Below are 25104 nucleotides of genomic sequence, written 5' to 3' on the forward strand. Positions count from 1 at the left end.
GTGTGTGTACACTGTCTCCTTGTCTGGAAGAAGAATCTATCATTGAATCAATGTAGGCAAGTTCAAGTGGTCTTGCTAAATGCAGAAAGCTGGCTGAGTTTAGATAATTTTTTTTACCAGTGTATCTTGAAATTTTGAATACAATATATTGTCAGAAAAAACCAAAAGGCTTTAAAAGTCATATTTTATAAAGCTATGCCAGATGCAGTAAAGTACAGACACTTTCTTATGATGTTAATAAAGTGACACGTGAATAAATTGGTATTAACGTGGTTTTGTACATTTTCAAAATTATGGCACCTCAAAGCTTTAAGGCATCATTTCTTTTGACTTATTCCACAGTTATTGATATGAAAATCAGAGCAGAGATAATTAGATACTGTGGCTACAGGCCAAACGGAGATGTTCCATGTACACGACACTGTGCAGACAGGCCTTTTCAGTTGTTCTTTAGCTTACTACTAAAGCTGAACTTACCTTCTGCAAGGCAACCCTGCCAGCATACACAAAAAAATAATTAAGAAATTCAATATTATTAAATATCTACCTGAGAGCTTCATGAGGAGCTCAGATGCTGCCTTGACTGACATGTCCTGCCTCATCACATTTGCCTGTGCTTCTTGTGGCTTGAGTTTCTCTTCGGGGATGTTTGGAGCTGAGGCTTCAGATTCTTGGCTGAACACATAGCTGGACTGAGACACAGCTGAACTTGCAGCTTCTTCATCCTTAGGCTCCTCCTTCACTTTAAAATTAGGAGTCAAGGGCTCTTTTTGATTTGCAGCTGTCAAGAGAAGGAAAGAAGTAAGACTTAGTGTAATATATAATCCTGGAGCAGCTAGTAACAGGAAGAAACCATAACCTGAGAAATGCTAGAGCAGGTACTGGAAGCAGACACATCACACTGTGCTCAAAGGTGCTTCAAGTGGCAAACAAACTTCTGCACCTTTTCTACAAAGGGAGTTTTGAAACATAAAAAATGCATGTACCAAAGCTCAAGAGAAGATCCTCTCACTTTTTTTCCTCTACTCCTCCTAAAAGCACTTCCCTGGTCATTGGTTTGTAGGTCTTCTATAAGCTTGGTGGAAGTTTAAAACACCATTTCATGTAAGGGCAAATTTGGCAAAGCCCATGGATACGACATGTGAAGTTTTTAGAGCATGGTAGAGAGACAAGAGATGAGGAATAGGAAGATAGAAAACCTAAAGGGGAGTAAAAGGGAAAATGTAGCAAATTCTTAGGTCCTAAAAGTTGGTATGTTAAGAATGAGAACTGAGGGATTTTCAGAAAACAGCTCTGCACTGTTCCAAGTGCTATATCCATAGAAAGAAAGAGTAAGTTTAAAATATTCCTTTCAAATACTCCATCTAAGCAGCTGTACAGCCTCAGAGGAAAGTAAGGAGACTTTGGGGGGCTGCTTAAAATTTACACACTGAGCAGCGCTGTTCTTGAAGGGTCTTTCTGATACCCTTTGACAGTAGTAGATCCTCTGCACTGTGTTTGATTAAAAGGATAAAACCGGAGCAGCTCTTAAACAATACTTCCAAGCCCAGCCAACATAAATTCATGGGCAGATGCATGACAAGCAGAAGGCTAAAGAAGTTGCATTATTTTTCAAGTAAATATTCTTATAACTTTTTTTATGTTTAACCATGAAGAGATACCTCCTTCCCTGCCTCGAGACCTTTTCTTGACTGAAACATCACTTCAAATTCCCAGTAACACACAGCAGATGATTCCTTGAGTGCCTTTAACTTTGGCGAGTTTACATCTTTCCCACCTCCCTAAACTTCTGTCTTTGCAAACACAAAAGACAGAGCATTGTCCCCAACAAAATCTGGCAACATTTACTGCTTAAAGTCTTGGTCTACTTTCTCTTCCATAGCTTCTTACTTCTTACTCTCAAGGCCCCTCACTTTTCTGGCTTTTTTCCTCAGATACTCTCCTTCTCAGCAATTCCCCCAAAATTCCTAGAGAAACCAAATTCCTGATCCCACCATGGAGTGCTCACCATCTCCCAGAGACCCAAACTCTAAAATATGAGGTACAATTGCCATCTTTATCAGAACTAGACACTTAAATTTGCTACTTTGAGCCTTTGTTCACTTCCACACAGTTCAATTTTTGTTTTGTGTTTGTCTTTGGGGGTGTTCTAATAATTTTTCAAGCTACTGTATTACCCTGTACCACAACACATCTTTTCAATTTTTATTTCAGAGTTGTTTGATTTTCCTCCTTGTTGGTTGGCAAGCCACTACCAAAGAACAGGACTAAGGCAAGTGGTATAATGAATGCACACATAAGCAATGTGCACATACACATTAGTGCTACTCACTTCAGAAATTGCCTTACCTTATATCTAATTTTTAACATGATCTATAGACACTTCTACCAGCACAAGGAATTGCTTTTATTCTTTTTTTCTTAAGAAAAGACAAAGCAGAAATATGAAACATTAAAACTCTCAAGCCAGTCTTAACTTTACCTAGGTACTAACAAAAAAATTCTATCTATCTTTTTTATCCTGGCCTCAGTCTATTCTGGGGTTTGACCTGGGGTGATGAATGGTCACCAAAAAAAAAAAAAAATCCAAACCTTCTCTGCTGAATTACCTTCTGCTGTCCTTTGCTTTTACAACATGCCACTCCACCTGCTATGCTGATATGAAAAATAACTCCACCAGGATCTGAGTGCAACCGAGAGAGAGCAGTCTGCCTGAACTTTCAGAGAACATTGAGGAAAGAAAAAGTCTTTTAAATTTATTCATTTCAAAAAGGTAATAATTCAAATTTGTCCCAGAAAATAAAGGAAGCATGAGTCTGAGTAAAGAGGTAAAGATGACTCACTGAGAACAACCATTAACCTGTGGACCCAGCCTTGTCTCTGCCATGAACCAGAGCAGAAAACAAGCCAGGTAGAGGAAGCACTACAGGCTGGGTGAGCCTATACACTTTCACCATTTAAAATAGAGGTGATATTTAACTCACATGGATCAGTGTAAGTTTGCAACCATACACCATGGCAAAAGCATCCATAAACAAACAGAATCTCTGTAACAGAATTCATGTAATATCACAGACTTAAACAAGGAACTTACTTCAAGAGTTAGGTGCTATGGTATGCAGTGGCAGATGCTTATTGGATCATCCTACCACAAGAAAAAGGATCAAAAGGAGGGCTTTTGGAAGAAATTAGCATTTTTTTAAAATCCTCTTATCACCAAGCCAAAAGTCAGCAGTCAGTTTGACCAAATCCAAGGGCAGGTGTAAGGTGGTGCCTCTATGCTCTTCATTCCAGGGCATCCTCAAACCCTACTAAGAGAAGACAAGTTCTAATAGCTCAGAGGACCAGAAAATTCGAGGTAGATCATGTCAAAGTTTAAATAGTTTAGTGGTAGTCCAGTTCTTGGCCCCTCAATTCAGGAAGAACACTGAGGGGCTGGAGTGAGTCCAGAGAAGGCAACAGAGCTGCTGAATGGTCTGGAGCACAAGTTTTATGAGAAGTGGCTGAGGGAGCTTGTTGGGGGTGTTCAGCATGGAGAAAAGGAGGCTCAGGGGTCACTATCACTCTCTACAACTCCCTGACAGGAGGCTGTAGCCATGTGGGGGTCAGTCTCCTGTCCCTGGCAGCCAGCGACAGGACAAGAGGAAATACTCCCAAACTACGCCAAGGGAAGTTCAGGTTGGTCATTAAGAAGAATTTCTTCCAGAAGGAGTGATTAGACATTGGAATGGGCTGCCCAGGGAGGTGGTGGAGTCACAATCCCTGAAGGTGTTTAAGGAAGACTGGACGTGGCCCTCAGTGCTGTGGCCTGGTTGATAAGGGGGTGTTTGGTCATGGATTGGACTCAATGATCTCAAACATCTTTTCCAACATGACTGAGCCTATGAAGTGACAGATCCAGAACGAATTGAGTTCCCCTCCTTTCTTCTGTCCACCTTTCCCTTTCTCTCCCTACCCCATATGAGCTCACCCTCAGTGACAGCACATGCTGCTAGGAGCCACTGCCTCCTCACCCTTCTGAGCCATCATCCAGGCTAACAGTGATAACCAAAACCATGTTGGTAACAGGTCAACCAGCACAGCATCAGCCATAATCTAAATGAGCTCTTCATGAGATATGCATAATCTGTGTGTTTACAATACCTCACCCATGAGAAATATAAAACATAGTCAGGGTCCCCCAACCCAGAGGAAGGCCTGAAGGTGTGCCTTTGGCAGGATTACACGAAGGAAAAGAATCCCAGACTGTTGTTCTTACCTCAGTCACTGATTCTGCCTACTCTAGCTGCTTTGTTTTGGACAGAAGAGGGAATTAATAAATTAGGACAGAAGTAGAGTCTTATTTCTTTAATTAACTGGCAGCACATTCCTTGACCGATGTTTTCTAAAAAACAAATGTCTAAACTGTAGATAAATCACAAAAATAGAAGAGTTATTTTCCTTACTTTTCTTCCGCAGAAAACAAAACCAAAATCAGACAACTACTGGGTCAGTTTCAAGCCAATTACTCCAATTAATAGGGTTTTTACTCTTTCTTGAAATAAGCAGATTCTAATGTAAATGAAGCCTAAAACAGAAGGACAAATAAAAACGGGGTGGTTGTCTCATCTATCAGATCCATACATTAAAGCTAGAGGGGAAAAAAAACCCACAGCATAAAAAAGACCCCCTAAACAACAAAAGTCCCCACCACTCTTGCCTCTGTCCCATCTTGGATCCACAACTATGGACAAAATTGGTAACACATGGGAAATAGCAAGTATAATGCATCCACTAGCCCTTTTAGGGAAAACAATAAACAGATGTAATAAAAAAACATTGCAAATAAGGGAAATAAAAGTTTACTATGACCAGTTTTTAAAAATCCCATGACTGAGGATTCCTAAAAAAATTCGAACTAGACAAGAATTAAAAAGAGTATGTTGAAGATCATTAAAGTATATTTGAACAACAAAATTATTACTCCCCAAAAGGAAGAGTATCTTCCACCTACATACAAAAATAGATACACACACATCTCCTTAATTTGTATTTAATTTACATTCATTCTGAACAGCAGTGAGAACAGAATGAAGGATGTGTTGTCTGCAGACTGAATAAAAAAACCCCCAGCAATTTAATTTTGAAATACACAGCGAGGAAACAAAACAAACCCACATAGCAAATGAAACCAACAGGCAGGAATCTCTCAAGCATGGTGGATAATGCTCCATTTGTTCCATTCCATATCCAGAAAAAACACAGATCAAAGAATATTCCAGACTGCTGATTTTTATCTTCCCGGCAACTGGAATCATTTGAGCCATTTGGCAAAAGTAGATGATGAAAGTTGTAACACTTTCCTGAAACTGCCAAATGCCACAAGAAAAGCTTTGGGTATCTGCCACTAATCTGAAACGCTCTGGTAGAAGCTGCTAACTCCATCAGTCCACTTAAGAGGATTTCTAAACGCCCAAAATGTTTATAACTGAAAGAGGAAAAATGGGCTGATTACTTCCAAGCCAAGCTCAATATTACAAGTCACAATCAGCAAGAAGTTGGTCACAGTTCCATCTGTCTGAAAGAAGATGAGGAAGAAAACAGAATCCACAACAAAAATTCTGCCATGAAAAGGCCATGAGAAAAAGCATCCACGGAGTCTGGGTTGAAGGGAACCGTGATGACAGTGACACAGTACATCACTACACCTTCGTATAATTTTATCAGTGATGCCAGACTACAGCTACAGAGATTAGAGACCAGTCATGGCTGAGGAAAAAGCTAACTATCCTGATCATCTTTAAAGCTGCTCTGTGTTTAGGGAGCTGGAGTCAAGCACAATGAGAGACAGCAAAGGAGAATGACCAGGCCTGCTGCTGCGCCCTCAAAATTTCACCATGTTCTAATCCAGGTGGAATGGAGGAATTAGGCAAATTGCTAAGGCAGGTGTAGAACCACACATCTCTCCCAATGCCCCAAGATGTCTGCTATGCAGCCAAAGTCCCACAGGCTGAAAAAGGCTGTAGCATCAGCCAAGACCATCTCCTCCTTTCCAGGTAAAAACCAAAACAGCAGCAGAACAGGTAAGGTTGTGAGGAAGCTGGAGAAAAGTGAGAGAGGAGTGAAAGGAGCAAGGAGGAATTTGTTGCTGATAAGAAAGAATTACTTGCAGTATGGGAATGTCTTCTCTCTACAAAGGAGCAAAAACAGAGGAGGAGAAACACCACCAGACCGACCTTTGTATTTATTTAAGAAAACAAAAAACAAACCAAACAATCAGAGATGATTGAACTAACAGTGTTTTCAAATCCCATTTTGGATGGATGTGAGAGAAAGGCTCATGAGCTCGGACTTCTGCCCAGAGTAATGGTGTATTCAGGGAAGCAAAAGAGCCATCAGCCTAGTCCAGTCCTATACTCCAAATGTGAGAGCTTGTGTAGACGTTAAACCTAAATTGTAAGCACAAACTTGGTCCAGAATCATATTGCTGGCTTCTTTTAAGTTGTATTGGACTGAGTGCACAAAAAAAGGGAGTTTCTTATTCTGCATTTTTAATTGCTAAATTAAAACAGAGACTACACTGTTTTATCTTGCTAAATTCTATATATTCCTTCAAGCTGTAAAACATGACGGGTGGGATTTTAAGGATGCTGGGAAATTGTGGTTGCAAGACTAGAAATTGCTGAAAAGAGATTAAAAGGGTGATGATACATCAGTAGCAAAAACTAGAACAAGATTTTATTTGCCTAAGTTTTAAGTAGATGTGCTATTGCCCCTTCACAATTTTATTTCAAACAAAAGGTCTATATGGAAACCAGGAAAACGCAAATCTGGAGAGACTTCAAAGAGAGAACATGATGACGTCAGGGGTATTTACACTGACAGCAGCATTATGGGATTCACAGTATTTTTAAATTAAGGACATGGCTCAATAATTGCCAGTCCTGTGCACTTACATATTCTAATTGAAATTTTACATTCTGACATAAACTACAAATCCTAAATATAGACAGTGTGGTCTTTTCTTTGGAACTTGCTACTCAAATACATCAATTATGGCAATTTAATTGGACATGCTTTTATTTTATTAAAAATAGCTGTTCGAAGACTTCAAGCCAGCCAGTTCAGTACTGTCAATGGCAAATGATAAAACATTTCAAATACTTGTGTTACCTTTAAGGAATGCAGTAATTTTCGCGAGCCAAACAGAACATATAATCTAAGTGATTACTTAGCTTATCTACTAAAACACTGTACATAGCTGTCTGATGATTTACTCTTTCATTATTCCATTAATGGAATCAGCTAATAAAACATGAATGCGGAGCCCAAATATTTTGGACAGTCACCAAAGTCCCATGGCGGCTTTATTTCCCAAAATAAAGACTTGATTCCTTGCACGACAGCAGATATGACTTAAACTGGGAGAAAAGAGTTTCTAATTGATTTAACACGGCCAGCCCCAAACCCTCAGCATTTTTGCTCCTTCCTCCTGTCTTTTTTAAAGTTGTTTCATGCAGGTAACTCGGGGAACATAAAAAGAACAGCAGAAGCAAGGCACACTTGATACCACTCCACAAGATGAAGAGACCTGCTTGCTGGAGCAATGCACTTGTTTAAACACAGAGAGGTGGGGAGAGAGGCCAGCAATGAAGGATGTGTACCAATTATGTTTCCACACAGAATCCCACTGAGAGCAATAGTGCAAGAATCCCATTCATTTTGTTGGGATTCATTTATTTCCGAATGTTAAAAGTTACTGCAGCACATAATGTAGCCACAGTAATAGCATCACTAGGGTCCACTGGCCATTGTAGTTTGGATCATTGTGAAAGACATTTTTTATTACCAAAAAAACCCCCAACAAAACCCAAGCCTCAAAAGTGGGTGGAAGGACACCAGTATTTAAAGAGATGTGCTGTATAATGTCTGCCACTGAAACCCTTGAAACAGGAAAACCAAAAACTCTTCAAATTAAGATATGAATGCTGTTAGAAAGTTTCAAAATGGAATTAATGGACTGGGGGAGGAAAACATTCTGGCAAAGCACTGATACAGCAAAACACTGGGAAAACTTAAAGTGTACAAGCAAGCCTCCTGAAATCAGAGGGGGGAAGATTTGAAGGTAAAGACATGCCCATGCTTAAATACTCCTCTGTTAATGTGTTAAGAGTCATCTGCTAATTGTCTTTACAAATAAATCTGAATGAAATTTCAGAGAACCCTTTTAAATTTCTTGTGAATTTAAAAGCCTCCCCTACCTTATACTAGGGCCTAGAGAATAGAATCTGGAAAGAAAATTTCAAAATTTGTTCTAATTTTTAGATTTACATTTGATGATTTGTGTTAAGCATTATTTCATAAAACACATAACTGAAGATCTTTCTAGCAAGCAATGGCACAGAATTGGGGATGAAGTGGTCTCCAAAAGGTCCACACCAGTATTTCTCAATCTCTTTAAATCTAAAGCTCCCCTGAGCCTCTCTGAAAAAAACCTGAGTGGCTGTTTTGAGCAGTGTCACCATAACTCACCTCTGGCCCACTCCAAATCAGGTCTGTCTTTGAACATCTTTATTTTTTTCCCCAATTTGCATCTCTACATCTTGCTGCTTGTTTTTGTTTGGATGACATTTTTTGCCACTGCTTATGACATCCCATGGTCCACTGATTGAGATACACAGATTTAGTCCATCTTACTGCCTAATATGTGACCAGCCATAAACAGGCAGCTGTTTTTACATTTCTCCAGTGGCAGAGATGCCACAATCTCTCCAGCCAAACTATCACAGAGGTACAAATACCTCAGCTTGGGAAAGATTTTCCTAATGCTAACTTAAACCTTACAGCAATACGGTCCTGTTACTTTTTGTCCTAATTACAATGATTTTATGATTATTTACTATAATCTCCATTCTCCTGAAAACTGTGTGAAGGCACATGGAAAACAAAGAAGTGATTGGTGAGAGCCAGCGTGGCTTCACCAGGGGCAAATCATGCCTGGCCAATTTTGGTGGCTTTCCCTGGTGGACAGGGGTACCTTGTCTACCTGGACTAGCGCCAAGCATTTGGCACTGTCACATGTGACACCCCCGTCTCTGGAGAGACATGGATATGATGGATGAACTTCAGCAGGTTTCCCATGCAACTGGAAGTATACAAACTGACACCAAGGAAAAAGAGGAGCAATAAACACTGGCAAGCAAAAATAAATGTTCATTTAGAACATCAATATTCAATAAGAATAAATGCCAAATTCTAGAAGTCTTTACATCTATCTACTGCTTCCTTCTTAGCCACAAGGCCTGTCAGAGAAGAAAATTAGATTGTTTTGACATAATTTGGTCTCGAAAAATCTGTGTTAGCTCTTACAACTGGCATATACAATTTGAGATGTCAAAAGATTTATATCATTGGAAAGGTAGGGCAAATAATTGAAGCTCTGATGGGCCTAACAAGACTGCTGTAATAAAGAAATCACTCAAAGGAACTCCGTTCAGCAGAGCAAGCCGTCAAAGCTGCAGCTAATACTCAGCCAACTTGCTAAAAGAGAATTACTTCTACTCCAAATTTATGCACTCGGTATTGAGGAAAGCATGAACTAAATGTATGGAACACAATATAAATCTCAGAAGAAAAGAAATTCCCTTCCTTCCGACGTTGCTCTTTTGGTGTAGCAAATTTGGTGACTGGCAGTACGTTTTAATCCAAATACGCGCACTTCCGAAATTACAGATACATCTCGCTCCCCCAGCGACTTCATAACATGTTGCTAGGTAACAGTGCATACAAGTCAGGTTTCAAGACCTTTAGTAAGTCACCATAAAATAACTGCATAGGCCTTTTGCATGAATAATGTACACTTGTATCTTTTCTCTGATGCCAATAGATCAGACACTGAAAACATGACCGTCCGCCAAACTGGGAACAGTTTCCCATCAACTGCTACATGAAAAGCTGCACACCAAATTGTTGCATGTTCTCTCAGTGTCCAGGCTTTCCCCACTCTCCTGCACCCTGCTCTCATTGCTGCTACACGCAGCCATCATGAGCACCACCCTCCCCAGGCCAGCCCTGATGACGTGCAGAGCCTCTTCGTGCACAGCAACCCAAATTTAAGATCGACTTCGGAACAACAACATGTGTGGGACAGCTGTTTGACAGTGCAAGATGGATTTCATATCAAGTCCAAATTTGAAACTCAAGTACAGAAATGTACAAGCAAATCAAAACAGACTCATCCTGCCCGCTTTTTGTCAGTCAGAGCAATAATTTATATTGACAGATTATTTAATTTTTTTTCAGGGGTAAGTCCTGTGGCTTCTTCCAACCAACACAGCAAACCATCTGTGCCAGCCCAATTCACCTCCTGCTTGCCCTCAGCTGTTTTCTCTTTTTCTGGCTGGCTTCATGAAGCCTCAGTCTTGATTTCTTGTATTAACCCATTCTATTCCATTCCTCACTGAACTGTGATCCCAAAGGTAGAAAGATCTGGGAAGATGAGGAGAGAAGGATTTTCCTAAACAAATGGCTGTGTTTTCACCAAGGCTAGGCATTAAGACAGAGCTATTTCCTTAGTTTACCTGACAACAAAATTTGCTCAAATATAACTTACTTTCCATTTAAAGAAGAAAGCTGACATTATTTTCTATTGAAAAGGTTACCTTCTGTCTCCAATGTCTAAAACTTCCCATAAGGATTGAGATCTCCTTGTGAAACAGAAGTTTCTTGAGTGACATTTTTCCTGACTTCTTTCTCTTCAAAAATTCAAGGCCAATTTTGAAAACATTTGGCATAGAACACCTCCCCACCATATCAACTGTTCTGAACTATTCAGTCAAATCAATAGAAGAGCACATAAAATATAACAGATCCACCCTAAACACATCCTACACTTCAGTCTCACGTATGAATACCATTCTTAAAGCAATAATCTAACAGTGAGAAAACACTAAACACATGCTTGGCATTAGATATGGAGTTCAATTAAAATAATAATAATTAAAAAAAGAAAAGCTGTACATGAATCTCTAGGACAACTCTTCTTTTAAAAGAAGTGTTAACAACAAAACCCAAAAGCAGTAACATTCACACTTCACATGTATTTACTACATAGACCTCAAATACTATTTGGAAAGGAAGGTGACCAATACTTTATTGGTCCTTTTTAACAGATGGGTAAAGGCAGAGAACTTAAGAACTGAATTTTTGAACATGCTGGACACCTTGGTGACCCTCAGTGATTTCAGACTAGAACTACAGGTATTCAGCATGCCTGGAAAACACACCACAAGAGATTTGCCAAGGTAAACGCTAATGAACATGAAAGCCTGGATAAACAGTTCTCACTCCTAATCCCAGCAATTAAACAGCAAAACCCCTCTCTTCTCACTGCTTCCCCTCTGCCCTCCACCATACACCTCTTCTATCAAAAGAAACAAGGAATTATAAGTTAAGAAGGTACAATTTTTTCTCCTTGCAATTCCATGACTTAACAAACCCAAGACAAACTGTCTCTTAGCTCCTAAAGGAGCAGTCAATGTTGCTGCTCAATTACCTGACAGCTTCATAAGAAAATCTGATGCCATCTTGACAGAGATATCTTGGCTGAATAGTGCTGATGCTGTATTGGCCACAAAGTCAGAGGAGTCTTTCAGCTTTGTGTTGTTGGGGGCTCTGTCAACAGTGCTAAGAGCAAAAGGTGCAGCTGAGGCGCCAGTGTCATCTTTGGGCTCTTCTTTCACCAGCAAAGGTGGAACCCCCCCACCAGGCTGCCCAGCCACATCAGGTGTTTTGGATACAGTGAGGTCAGGCCCTGCTCCTTCCCTCTGTGGTCCCGGGCAGGAGTCACTGTTTAGCTGTGGTGACCCCTTCACCTCAGTTTCTGGCATTTCCTCCTTCACTTTAGACTCTGTCCTGAGGAAATGTTGATGGCAACGCATGTGGAGTTTCAGGCTGAAGTGGCGGGAGGACGTAAAAGGGCATAGCTGGCATTGGAAGGTCTCACCCCTGTCTTGGTGCTGATGAACCTGGTTCAAGAGGTGAAAGATAAAAGCATATATTAAGCCAAGCAGATTAATAGCATTGTAGAAATCTCAACTCTGCATTTCTCACACCATTTAAAAAAAAAGAAAATATTAACTAATGAGTGAACTCTTCATTCTGAGCACTTGGAAAGTGGTCGGACACCAAGAACAGTAGGATTCTTTCACACAAGTTAAAGAACATAAACATCAGACTCAAGTGAAAACAAAAAAATCAGGAACATCTGTTTCTGCAGCTTGGAAATCATGAAGTCTGCTTTGGATCAAACAACCCTTACAACCAGATCCTGATGACCTGTCAGTGCATAAAGACTTCCAAGCTATAACTAATAGCTTTCTTGATTAAAAAACAAACATAACTCTGTGCAACCTAACTAATAAAAATTGTTCAGAGCGACCCAGCAAAAAAAAAAAAACAACCCAACCAGTACAGCAATGTCCATCATTGATTTATGTATCATTAGAGTAAAAACACAGCACCTGGCAATACTGAGGAGCTATTGAAACAGTTTGCTGCAAATTAATTCTACCAGAAAATAAACAGCTCTTCTATGATAAAATGGAAGCACGAGAGATGGTGTCTGCCATCTCTCTCTGTCTAGTTTATCAGTCAATTAAGGATCACAGTTAGTTAATCTTACTGCCCTCATATTTTGACTACAGGCTCTTTGTCACAGAGCCTGCATGCTCCAGTATGAATACAATGCCTGGTATCCTCAGGCTTGATCCCGATTACCTTTTAAAGGGAACTCCATCCATCTGTATGTAATGGCTCACATATTATATGAACAGACACACTCATTAAACTATATAAGCTATATACATATAATTACACAATGTCTTGCTTCATACAGTACTCATTAAAGGGAAGGAACAACTGAGCCCAGCATAATAACAGCAGGGCTGTTGAAAAATCTTTTCGCTATGGCTTTACAAATAAATTTTAAATCCTGACAGCAGCACTCCAGGCTACTCCCTGCAAAAAAGCTGGCAAATGCATACATTTGTTCCTTACTAATAGATGAACATGTGATCAGGGCACACTGGCACCAGCTGAGCTCCACACATTCGCTTTCACTTGTGACTCAAGTTGGTTGGAAACATGTCAGTGAGACAGATTTTTGTTGGAAAATGGCAATTTGTTGAATGCAAAATATTTCACCTGAAACATGGAGAGGTTTGATGAACTCTTGGCAGACAAGGTGTGATTCCCCTACCCTACTGAATGGCACTCTTCCTTCTCCCTGCTACCTGGGCTTGGCTCAGAAGCAGCCAGCTGTGCCAGGGATCCAAGGCTTCCTGCTACAGCCTGGGAGTCCAAAAGCCCTGAGGGCAGCAGATCTACTGAGGGAACTTGGAAAACCTAGCTTTAGCTAAGGCTTTCAGCACCTTCCAGTCTCCTGCAGAGCTGAGATCTAGATCCTGAGGGCCCTGGTGCAGACACTGCAGAGCTCCGGGGTAATGGCAGCATCTCCCAAACAGGGCTCTGGAAGAATTCAGGCTGGACTCTCCCATGGCTGTAGACTTGGCCTGATTCATTTCCTATATAGTAAGAGGAATTCAGTCACAAGCTCAGATCCAGGATTTCCAGCTCTACACAATCCCTCAACTCAGGTCTGCTAAAATGTGAAGCTGGGAGATGTCCCTCTTTTTGTACATTTTGCATTCAGTGAAGACACATTTCACCAGTGCTGTGTAGCTTTTCATTCAGTGGTTCTTTGGGGGCTCTGGAGGTGCTAGACAGATTGCAAGAGAGAATTTCTCTTGACCAGAATGAAATTCTCAATACTGTATAAGCATGACATTTACACACAAAGCAATTCTGGAATCTTATAATTGCACCTGACAATGACCAAAAAAAAAAAAAAAAAAAAAAAAGGAAGTAGCTAATGCTAACCTAACACAGATTTAAAGTAATCTTGCAGAAGAATAGCAGCACAATAAATTCTAAATATTAGTAGCAGTTTACAATGAAAATGCCAAGCAGATTGCCTTTCTACACTACTGGAAGCAGGATGGTCTGTGAGCACAGCAGTGTGTAAGCACTCTTCACAGAGAACACCAAGATGTACTCAGGGCAGCGAGCACCCTCACCATGGCAACTTTATCTCTTACACCCACAGATTCTGTGTGCCAGGGTTTCTCTCCAGGATCCCCTTCAATCAACATGTCCCTGCCTATGTATTTAACCACATCTTCCAGAGGCCCCTATCACATCCATCAATACGATGCCTTCAGAAGGCTGTCACTGCTGCAGGCGGGTGACAAAGCCTGTGTGGGAGCCCACCTTCTCTCCCTGGGAGTATGGCATGCCACCCCTGCAATATCTTTTGAGAATGGATGAAAATAGGAGCCACTGATTCATCTGATTTGGATTTTTTTCTCCTGCCCAAAGACAGTAAATTCATCACCAATGGATTTCTCATAAAATAAAGAACGTTTATAACTCATAGCCAAGAAATGACAGAGTTCAAACCCAAACATTTTGAGTATTGAAAGGAAAAATTTTAGATCTAGAAAAAGAAAAAAAACCCATTAAGCCAAATATTTACCCCCAAATGTCCAGAGTCTATTCCCACCAGAAGATTTTAACTTCTATTTTCAAAAATAAATAATAATAATTTAAAAATCTGAACACTAGAGCAATTTCAGCTTTGCTTTAAAGGAAAAGCTGTCCCTTATTTGCCCATTCAACAGCAGCTAAAAAAGCCAAGAATTGCCACTCTTTGCCATTTGGGGGGAAAAGTCAAGGCAGCAACTACTTGCTGCCGAATAAAAAACAAGAAACCCTGTAGAGCTACACAGAAAACCACAGGGGAGATTCAGGCCACGCAGAGTTACAGTCCAAAAAAGCTGCCTGCTCCCTCCAAGAGGCAGAGAATGGCTCTTACACTGTGCTAATGCTACCCAAACCATCAGATGTCTTCTTTAGACTCAAACAGGCTCTTCCTGCAAGAACCACAGGCAGGAGGAGACAAGAGGGCAGCTGGCAGGTTTTCCCCAAAGTGCCAGTCTGAGCCCAGCTGCTGCCAGATTTGGATGTCTCTGAATTACGCTGCAACAAACCACAGTGCACAACCTGCTCATACACAATGCTTCTTTCAAAATCCCATAAAACTACTGTTTGACTTATGCCAGAACCACTTAAGGGCTTCTGGCTTCAGAGTTTATTTCCTTTAACCACGGATGTTCTCCTTGACTTACCAAAGTACTTGTATCGTCTTTATTTTAACCCTACAGCCTGCCCAGTCTCAAATGATATTTTGTGGTTCTGCAGTTTTTTCAGTGTGTGCTTGCTATGACACATGCAGTAATTTTCAACAATTATAGTGTCCTCACAAACTTTATGCCCTGTTTGAGGACTTGGGTACAAGTTATCTATTAGTCAAAAAATTTTAATTTTTGTTTCTCTCAGTTTCTCTTGCTGCCTCCTCATTCTCACGTTACAAGAAAGAAAAAAAGAGGCCGTTCAGTTTATCTTCTCTATCAAACATTATTCTGATCACACATCTCTCACCCTCCTGGCAGTCCCATTCTTTTCAGCTTCTTTCTCCAAAGGGAGTCCTTTCTTGCCATCCCACTAATAATTTTCACTGCCAGCTTTTAAAGCCCCTTCCATTCTCATATCTTTTTTGATGCAGTGACCAGGAGTGGCAGCATACCATATGCTAATAGTAACATTGTTACATTTTCAGTGTTATTTCTGTTTTATTCTCCAGACACTCAAATATCTAATGTGCCAAGAAAAGGTTTTCATTGAACTGTCTACAACAATATCCAGATATTTTTCCTGAGCAGTTACAGTTCATTATATCTGACAGCCAGGTGCATTATTAGACTCTGGTTTCCAAGGTACAGTACCTTCTATTTGTCAACAATAACTTCATTTGCCCCCTTGTTTATCAGCCAGCCAGCCTCCTTTTGTTCCCTTTCAAGATTTGCTTTTCTTAATCTCAATTCATGCACATAGGGTTGTACCATCTATAATTCTCTTACCCACAGTCATCACTCTGTGTAGATCACATTTGCTAAAATATGCACAATTCCACTTTTAGTAATGGAACACCCCTCTGTTAGCCTTTTGTCATGCTTAAAATTGCTAATTCCTTCCTACCCTTTGTTTTACCATCTCTTGGTGAATTTCTAATTTGCCATAGTACATCACACTGCTTAATTTATTTGGCAGCTTCTCTGTGAGAAGCTTTGCCAAAGGCTTTTTTCATAGACCACATAAATTTCCACTGATTCTTAAGTCCGTGATTTTCCTGACATGCTCAAAACATCTTAGTAGAGGAACACACAATTTTCTTTTACAGAAACCACATGTCCCTATCCTATCACATCATTTGTATCACTGTGCTGGGTTTTCTGTTACTTTTTTTTTTTGTGGACCTTGTAACTTTCCTGGTATCATAAGCCACTTCTTAAATCATCTTTTCATACTTAAAAGCAACATCCCTGCTGATTTACCAGCCATACAGATGTGGCACAGTTACAAATATATGTGATCCCACCCAAGAGGGTAAAACAGGAGTAGGGGTGAGGAAAAGGGTGACACAGGCACATCCTGCAAGTTTTGTAGTGCTGCTAAAGTTGATCTTTTCCCTTCCCTAAAGATGGGTAATGCTTTGCACAGACTCTCCTTTCTGGTGATGAGACACAGGCATTCACATTTCATTTGTGGGATTTAACTAGGGTTTTTTGCTATTATTTTAAAAATTGACTACACTTTCCATTTTACATCTATCAGGTGCCCTCTTTTCATTTCATGCTCTTTTCTAACAAATTCCCTCATTTTTAAAATATTGCATTTTCAAAAGTTGAGTGCTACGGTGCTAGTTTTGATATGATCCTTCCCCTCAGGACACATGTTATTAATATAGTATTTTCTTTTTTAAACTATTTCCTTGCTTTGCTTGAGAACAAAGGGGGGAAAAAGCCTCTCTCCAGGGCTGGACTGGACGAGGTGTTAAAAAAATTATTTTTTGAAAATATTTAAGGTAGCAATGCATATCCTGTCTTATCCTTGTCTCATATGCAAAAAGTGCAACTAAAAGGTAGATACTTTAAGTCACTTGTGGTACCTGTCTGAGACTCTGGGCACAGATCTCGTGTGTTGAAAAGCTGTGCAAGTTTGCATTACCTCCCCTCAGCTGATGGGGAGGTCATGGAATCACAGGTGCCTCCCAGGGCTCCTAAAGTTTAACTTAAAAATAAACAAAACCCTCTCCCATAAAACACAGCCAGCCTCCCTCTCCCAAGAAGGTGAAGATGCTTTAAAAAGAACCAGTCCCATACTTCACACCAAAGTGGATTAGGAAAGCTTATTCAGTTGTCTGACAGTAGCTGAGGAAGAAAGAGGGAAAAGCAAATCACCAATGGGCACTGAGCACCTGGCCACATTCCTCAGGACCTTTCCTGGTTCCCACTATCACATAATTAATAGCCTCTCCCTAATTGCGAGGCTGATTATAACCGTCTTTGTATTAGACAGGAACATTAATCTGGATCTTACTGAGATAGCTCCTCTTCACAAGCAGGAAAACCCTGTGGTTGAGCATCACATGACCTGCCTACCACTGCATTGAACTTTCCTGTTAAGCTTCATCTTCTCTTCCCTCATTTTCTATCATACATGTTTCAGTGTGTGTTCACAATGCCAAACTTCTTTTCCACTGCTACAACAGCTAGCTCACCTACTTCTGCCTTGTGTCTATACAGCAGCACAAGGAACATTTATAGATACTGGTTTTGGCCATATGCTCCTCTTCCTCACTCCCCCTTCCAAGGGCTCAGGCTAATATCCTGTTGCTTTCTTGGAACGTATCTGTATGATCTCACAGCCTATCTGTCCACCAATTGCTGAGCAAGATATGTGCATGATCCAAAGGCACCAATTGGCCAAAGTCTGACTGATGCTTGTGGTATTGCCCTGAGGAAAATGTAATCCCGACCACGAAAAACAGAAAAACCCGACTACATCTTGCTGAATTACACCACAACTTTCCATTGCTTTCTGCAGAAGGAGTACATAAGATACACCCTCAAGAAGAAAACATATTCCACCTGAATATATATTTTGAGAGAGAAGGACTCAAGCATAATACTTGCTGCCTGCTTGGACAAGACACCGCTCTCAGTTACTCATTCATTTTGTCCAGCTTCATTTTCAGTTCAGTACTCTAAGCATCCCTGGAAACCATGCTATGGTACCAGAACCAGCTGCTGAGATGCTCCCCTCAGATTCCTGGGAATAAGAGCCCAAACTTGTGGTTATGCATGCACTACAATTTGCCTCCAAAAAAGACTAATAAAATTCAGTACTGTGTCCATTTTAGGAGTTCTCTAAGGTGTCTATCGCTGTGGAATCTAAGCACAATATAACAATTACAGTCAACATTGAGTGCCTTAAAAGGCAGGCTACTCAGCTCCCCTTGTTTGTTGTGTGTCTGTGTGGAAACTTTCCTTCTGTTTCCCTTCTTGCGCCTTTCACTTCCTCGCCTCCAGTTGTGAGTTGGCCCTGGCAAAGTGCCCCTAGTGGAAGCAAGCTTCATCCATGTGGTGGGTAGCACATGCAGCTCTGAATATAGGTCAGGGCTGAAATCATTCCAGCTCTCTATTAAGATTTTCTCCATAGCAGGGGATGAGACACCAAAAATGTTGGCAACGTTGTGTTCTGGGTCAGTCACTTAGACGTGATAATTATCACAAAATTACACAGTATATATATTATATAGTTATTGGTCATTAGCCTGAAGACACACACAGTAAGGAAGGCCCACACGGACACACAGACGACTCATGCAAATTAAATCTCCAAATAACCAGTTTCAACGGAGAATGCCTACAAGAACCTAGGGAAAAAAAATAAGGCGGTTCAAGCTCATGGTTAGGTTGCCTAGGAGGAAGCAAAGACAAAACAATCAGAGTTTGAGGACTGCAGCTGGACAAAACACCTCAACACATTTTGCCTGTTATCAATAGAGAGAAAAAACTGAAAACCAAAGAGCAGCATAAAGGAAAAAAGCTTGGTTTGTTACAGCATCCTGGAATAAAAGTTGGCCTGTAGTGAATGACAAACACCAGCCCAGTACCTCAGTTCTGAGTGGTTTTATTTGGTTTTGAAAAATGAGTCTTCATCTGTAGCCACAGCTGACACATAGGGAGAAAGGGGTGGAGAGGTAGAAGCAGCTCTACCTTCATGGGCTGCCTGCCAGGAAGGCAGTAAGGCCAGCTAGCTCCCAAAGGATACTAAGACAGTAAGAAAACCCAAACACCCAACCGGCATAACCAGAACACTGCATCCCAAGTAGCTCCCAGCTGTACTGTACCATTTTTGGTGTCCATCTTGAATGCTGTTGGCTTATATACGTGCCAGTTATTACAGTATCATATACACATAGATTTAAAGGCAGCACTGTTTTATAATAAGAAAAGAAATCTGGTATTTTTTATTTTTAATCTTGTTATCGATTTACACTTCCACAAAAAGGAATTCAAATTATGTCTAACACTTTTGGACACAAGACTAACATGCCCCTTCCTCGTTCACCTGTTTCAATTTTGATGTGATAGAAAATATTTTTATTCATGGTCTAGCCAACTGAGGAAAGCCTACGAAACTGATTGAAACAAAACATCTTTCAGACTGTTGTGCTTGTGATTCTTTACATCTATCTGTAAGACCAAAAAACAAATGCAAACGGCCTGGTTTTGTAAGACAACTGCTTTCACCTCAAATAGGGACAGTTTTACCAGCGAAGATGCCCAAGTCCATTGTGACCTGCATGACTGGCCTGCAGCGATTGAGGACACTTCAGATCCGGCCTCCACAGTAAGGCTGAAGGTGGCTGTAATCTCTCACATCGAGTCATGCAGGCCTGACTCTGACCTCAGTGATTTCTAACTGAGCATTACCTGGCCATAATCACCATATTACCAAACAATTACCACTACACGCTACATGACTGTACAAGGAAGTATGTTTTAAGTAGATGCAGACTCAGATAATGAAAGCATTAATGCTGGGAGGAGAACAGAAAAGAGCACAAGGGCCTCAGACAGCCATCACTTTGAGAACACACAGTGAAAAAGTCCCTGATGTTCTCCAACATCCTACCTGTGCCCACCTGCAGAAATCACCATGCCAAAAAGGAAGGGACAGATCCTCAACCTTCAAGTAACAATTTTTGCCAGTAAGGCAAAAAAATGCAGAGAACAATTATCTCTGCAGGGAATAATAGGGATGTCCTTTACAAAGCAGGGGACAACAACAGGTCTTTGCCAGGGAGAGGTAAGCGTCTAGGTGATGCAGGCTTCTGCACAGGCTGTCAACAGCTGAAAACAAACAAACTAAAAGCCCCACACTTCCTCTCCATGCTGTGTTCCCATTTTATCTATTCATCCTCTGCTTAGGATGGCCATCTGTGCCCTCTAGTCAACATGGAACACCAAGTCCTAAAAGAGAGAGATAAACACTGAGCTTACTCGATAAGGATTAGAAGGATACACTGAGGATGCCTGGGAAGAGTGCATTGATCTACAGTAGAAGTGTTAAGGAATGAGCCTTCAGAGAGAGATTCTTCTTTAGAGAGATTATTTCAGACCTAGCAACAACTTAAACCATGGCAAGATCTGATGCTGTGACCACAGGAATCTGAATTATTTACACAAAAGGGAACAGTTACTTGACTGTAAGCAAGGCCGTGCTGTTGTCCAGTAAGCTCAGATTCTGTGACAGCATACATGAAACCTGAACAGGCTTTTCTGTCCCCCCTCACACCAGTCTGATACAGTTACACACATTCATCTAAAACAGACAAAATGGGAACTATAATAAAATATTTCACTAGTATTATAAAACTCAACTGCATTAACAAGGGGGATTTTTTCACTTCAGCTTCTTCATCAAAGGGCTAAGAGGACAGGCACCATTTTTACTTCATCAAGAATATTCTACAGCTTGCAAGACATGGCACTTTGTGTTGCAACAACATAGTACTTCAGCTAAGCAGACATTGAGTTTCTTCACACTTATATATTTTCCTGTGTCAACACAGATGTTGCTTCCTTCAAAAGGTCATCTTCAGCTTGAGCCCAAAACTTAGGCTGAGTTAAAAACACACTTTAAACTTAATGGAGACATATACTGTAATGTTTTGGTTTCAAATGTGTAATTCATTTTGGTGTGGATGATTCACTGCTGAAGTACCCGCAGTTAAAAGCTACAAAAAGAAAAAAGTTAAAACTGCAGGCCTAGCTGTAGAAAGCAATGGAGAGAACCCTGCTAGAGCTGACCAAGTTGGTTTGGCCACCTAATGTGAGACATTGGCATGCAGGGCTATTAGCTGGCATCCTGGAGAGCACCACTGATAGGATTGTGTGGTGTCAGCCCAACCAACATCCCTGCTTCTTGTGCTTCCGGGTCTGGAACTGAACCAGTCACAGACAGCTTGTGCTGCACCAAATTAACATAACCCAAGGCAGTTTCCACATTGCATAAAATGGAAAGGCAAGCAATGGAATAAAAGTTATTTCTTTCTCTTTTTATGGTCTCTTTACTTAAGTACAGGCATCATTCGTAGTACCACTAGGGAGATTTTGTTCTTGCAAATAAAAATGAAATAGCTTTGCTATACTATCAGTTTTTGACTGATGATTTGAGTATTTTGATTGTCAGTAAAGACTGCGCTTACCTTCATGTGTGATTTGAGATTGTCCTTGCGTGCACAGCGGAAAGGACAGAGTGGGCACTGATGGCTCTTCAAGCCTGTGTGAATCACCATGTGCCGTTTCCAGTAACTCTTCCTCTTGATAACCAAACCACAGATGGGACACTGGAAAGGTTTTCCCCCTTCTTCTTCTGAGGCTTAGCAGAAGGGGGAAGAAAAAGAGAAGACCCTTTACAGCCACTTGTCAAATACTCTCCCCTTGTAAACATACTCAAGATATCATTTCTCAATGCTAGAGTTTCATCTGTAAAGAGACACATCAGTTAAACAACAACAGGTACCAGAAGTTTCAGTTCCACCTCTGTATGTATATCTTTTCCCCTGGATCTAGTTATTATCCCTCTGAGAAAGGTCACCATAATTTTTAAAGGTTAATGCCCCAAACTTCCTTTCACTAATCAGTAGAGGATGCTACTCTCTCTCTCACCTGGTCCTAATGTTCCTTATAATTTAACTGCACTGAGATGAATGCCTCTCATAATCATCACTTTTCAGCTTCATTTCCTATCAAAGGCTGGTTGTAGCAGAGTATGGAAAATATGCTTAATGGTTAAAAAATGATCCATTTCCACATCTGATGGTTAGCCAGCAGGGAAGCAGGATATAAACAGAAGAATCTGCAACTTAACTGAAAAGCATGCTGGTATTGCATACCAGATACATTTAACACCAGAAGTGAAAGACTTCAGAAGTCTGGCTGCTGAAATTGTTTAGTTATGGCTCAAGCAGATATGCTGCAGCATCAGCCATCAAAGGTCTTCAGGTCATAGGTTTCCTTCTGCTCCTCTAATTGCCAGGGCTTTAAATCTGCTGCCTTCCTAAATGCCTGCACCCTGCTTTACTGCCCAATTCACCTAAAAAAAGGATTTGGCGGCTTCGATCTTCCAAGTGCCAAACCATCACAAGGTTGAAGGAAAGAGAAATTCCTTGCTGCTGACTTTGCACAACTAACCATCCATCCAACCTCTCACAACAATTTTCTCTCATTATTATAAAGAAAGGCCTACTATTACAGTGGAACGGGATGTTCTTTTCCTCACTGTAAAACACAGGACTGTTTTCAAATATCCACAGCTCAGCAATGTGCATCTTGCTATTCAAAAATTCTCTCAGACTATTTAATCTCATTACTATCACTTATAAGGATATAGCAAACATCAAATTCCCTTGATGAGGAACTAACTGATAAAAACCTCCAGAAAGATTTGTCATGTCCTAAAATACAATTCTTGCTATTAAGTAGGAAACAAAACCACTGTAATTCAACTGATCAGGCAGTCATTATGTAAGTACAGAAAGGGACATAATGCCAAAGCATGTACTACTGCAAGCTCAGAAATTCTCCTTGTAAAATATTCTATCACACTTAAAATATCAAATCTCTGCATCTCTAAAGAGGAAGCCAAAACTAAAGTTGTAACTGCTTATGCTTGTTTTAAAACATTTTGACTTTTTTTCTTCACAAAAGGCAGGGAAAAGACAAACCGCAGAAAAAAATACATGGGTAGCTTTTTTACCTATCACTTCTTTTCCTTTTATCACATCTTTTCTCCAGCCTCTGGTTATCATCCAGAAGAGAAATGTGTAACAAGTTATTACCTATTTTTGATCCCCTTAAAAATAAATCTGCAGTCAAGATGAAGCAATGGAGATTTAGCACATTACAAAATATACAAACAAGTAGGATGAATGCATGTGACTTCACCAGTAACAGTGACAATTAGTGTTACTCAAGAATTGTGCCAGTGTGCTCCAAAGCTGAGCCACATTAGCTCTATACTATACTGCATGAAGCTCAGAATAAAAAGAAAATAATGGGTTTCAGCTTTCCTTCACTCATGTTGATGCCTGTTTTACACCACAATGTTACTCCAGTGAGGAGAGAATCAGCCAGTGCTTCCCCAAAGCACTTTTTGGGAACAAAATTGCAAGCATCACAGGCATTAAGTTACACCAAATAAGTATTTAGTCAGTAAAAGAAAGGTCTGTCATCCACACTCTTTCAAAACTATCAGAACTTAACAGCTATTCCAGGCTTCCTTCTAAACTTCACTCCAAATACGTGAGCAGTTTATAAAATTTGCAATATTAACAGATTGATAGAAAAGTTGGTCTTTGTACCACTTTACTATAAAAAAAAGCAAGTAATGATTAGGTTGACCAAACCTGACATGCCATTTCAGAGGCAACTACACTCTGGATAAGCCATGACTCCAGCTTCTTGCCTGAAATAATTCTGAGCAAATAGCTCAACGTGGTGGACAAAAGAGCAGCAGGCATACTCTTACTATTAACTTACTCCTCTTTAAATAGCCTCCATCTTTGCTGCTCCTTACTTACATCTAATTAACCTCACTGAGTACTGATCTCATAACCAAAGGTACCTGTTGCTGGTGGGGAAGCAAATCAGACTCATGACAGCAAAGCAAACTCATCAGTGCATTAAAAGTTCAAAGTATGAGAGGGGGGGAAAAAGACCTCTCAAGCTATACCTACTGAGAAAAGATGCTTCTCTCTGGGAACAAGACAAAAAAAGTCTCAAGGAGCAACCAGACAGACACAAAAAGATAAATCATTATAAGTTTTGTTTTTTTTTTTTAGTGCCATAAGGTTCTATTCACAAAAGGAATTAGGTATGTGTGACATTTATTTTTATAGCAAATACACATGTTCAGGAGGGTCATGCAGCTTTACTCAACTTTTACAGAAGAGAAGTCTTCGATCAAATGTCACTAAATGTGACCTCTTCTCACAAGCTGTATTTCTCCATGGCTGAAGGCATAAAAGAGTCTGGCTTTCCATAATCAACACACAGATATGCTAACCAATGCTTTGCTTTTTAACTTCAGTTCACTATTCAGAGAGGAAAAACTTCATAGCATATCAGTAAATGTTATGGACATTACACTAAAGTTTGCTTGGATGCCAACTGGCGTCGGCCCAGTGTGCATGAAGTGGAAGGAAACACCCTTCTTCTGGGGATACTGGTCCCATGTAGAATAAAAAATGAAAAGTTGTTCCTTAGTTACCAAGGACTTGAGGCAGTCAGCCCCCGTTGTTACCTTTTAGCAGTATAGTGCGCTTGGGCCTTCAGCAAAGAGAATACTTGCTAGGAATTTGCTGCATCAGAGCTAGTTTATAAAGTGCCAGTACTACCAGCACACTGGTACAGAGCACTCCTCTAATACAAACTGCACAGACAAATCCCCCAGTTTCTTGGTCAAACACGGAACCTGGATTTTACTACAACCACATACTTTTCCCCAGTGGTGTGAACAGCTTTTTCCCCAGTAGGAAATAAACCAAGAACTTCAACTAAATTTTAACCCTACTTCCTTTCTATGCATTGCTGC

At 40.4% G+C, this 25104-nt stretch overlaps 1 protein-coding gene across 5 annotated transcripts in view; it reads right to left on the reverse strand.

The window, feature by feature from the left end:
- ZNF827 (zinc finger protein 827) overlaps positions 1 to 25104 on the reverse strand; it is a 100743-nt gene that overhangs the window by 49107 nt on the left and 26532 nt on the right. For 4 of the 5 annotated variants that reach the window (XR_006019872.1, XM_042049626.1, XM_042049628.1 and 1 more), the window contains exons 3-5: positions 21716 to 21888; positions 11534 to 12005; positions 548 to 781 (exon numbers count right to left, since the gene is read on the reverse strand). Coding sequence is in view for 4 of the 5 variants with exons in the window: in XM_042049626.1 (XP_041905560.1) it covers positions 548 to 781; positions 11534 to 12005; positions 21716 to 21888 (879 nt within the window). In the remaining variant the exon portion in view is untranslated. The remainder of the gene's footprint in view (positions 1 to 547; positions 782 to 11533; positions 12006 to 21715; positions 21889 to 25104) is intronic. The other variant, XM_042049627.1, reaches the window with a different exon arrangement.

The sequence above is a fragment of the Corvus kubaryi genome, unplaced genomic scaffold (genome assembly GCF_017639235.1).
Source record: "Corvus kubaryi isolate FWS band 111438036 unplaced genomic scaffold, C.kubaryi_AGA036_p1.0 71, whole genome shotgun sequence".
Taxonomy (NCBI): Eukaryota; Metazoa; Chordata; class Aves; order Passeriformes; family Corvidae; genus Corvus; species Corvus kubaryi.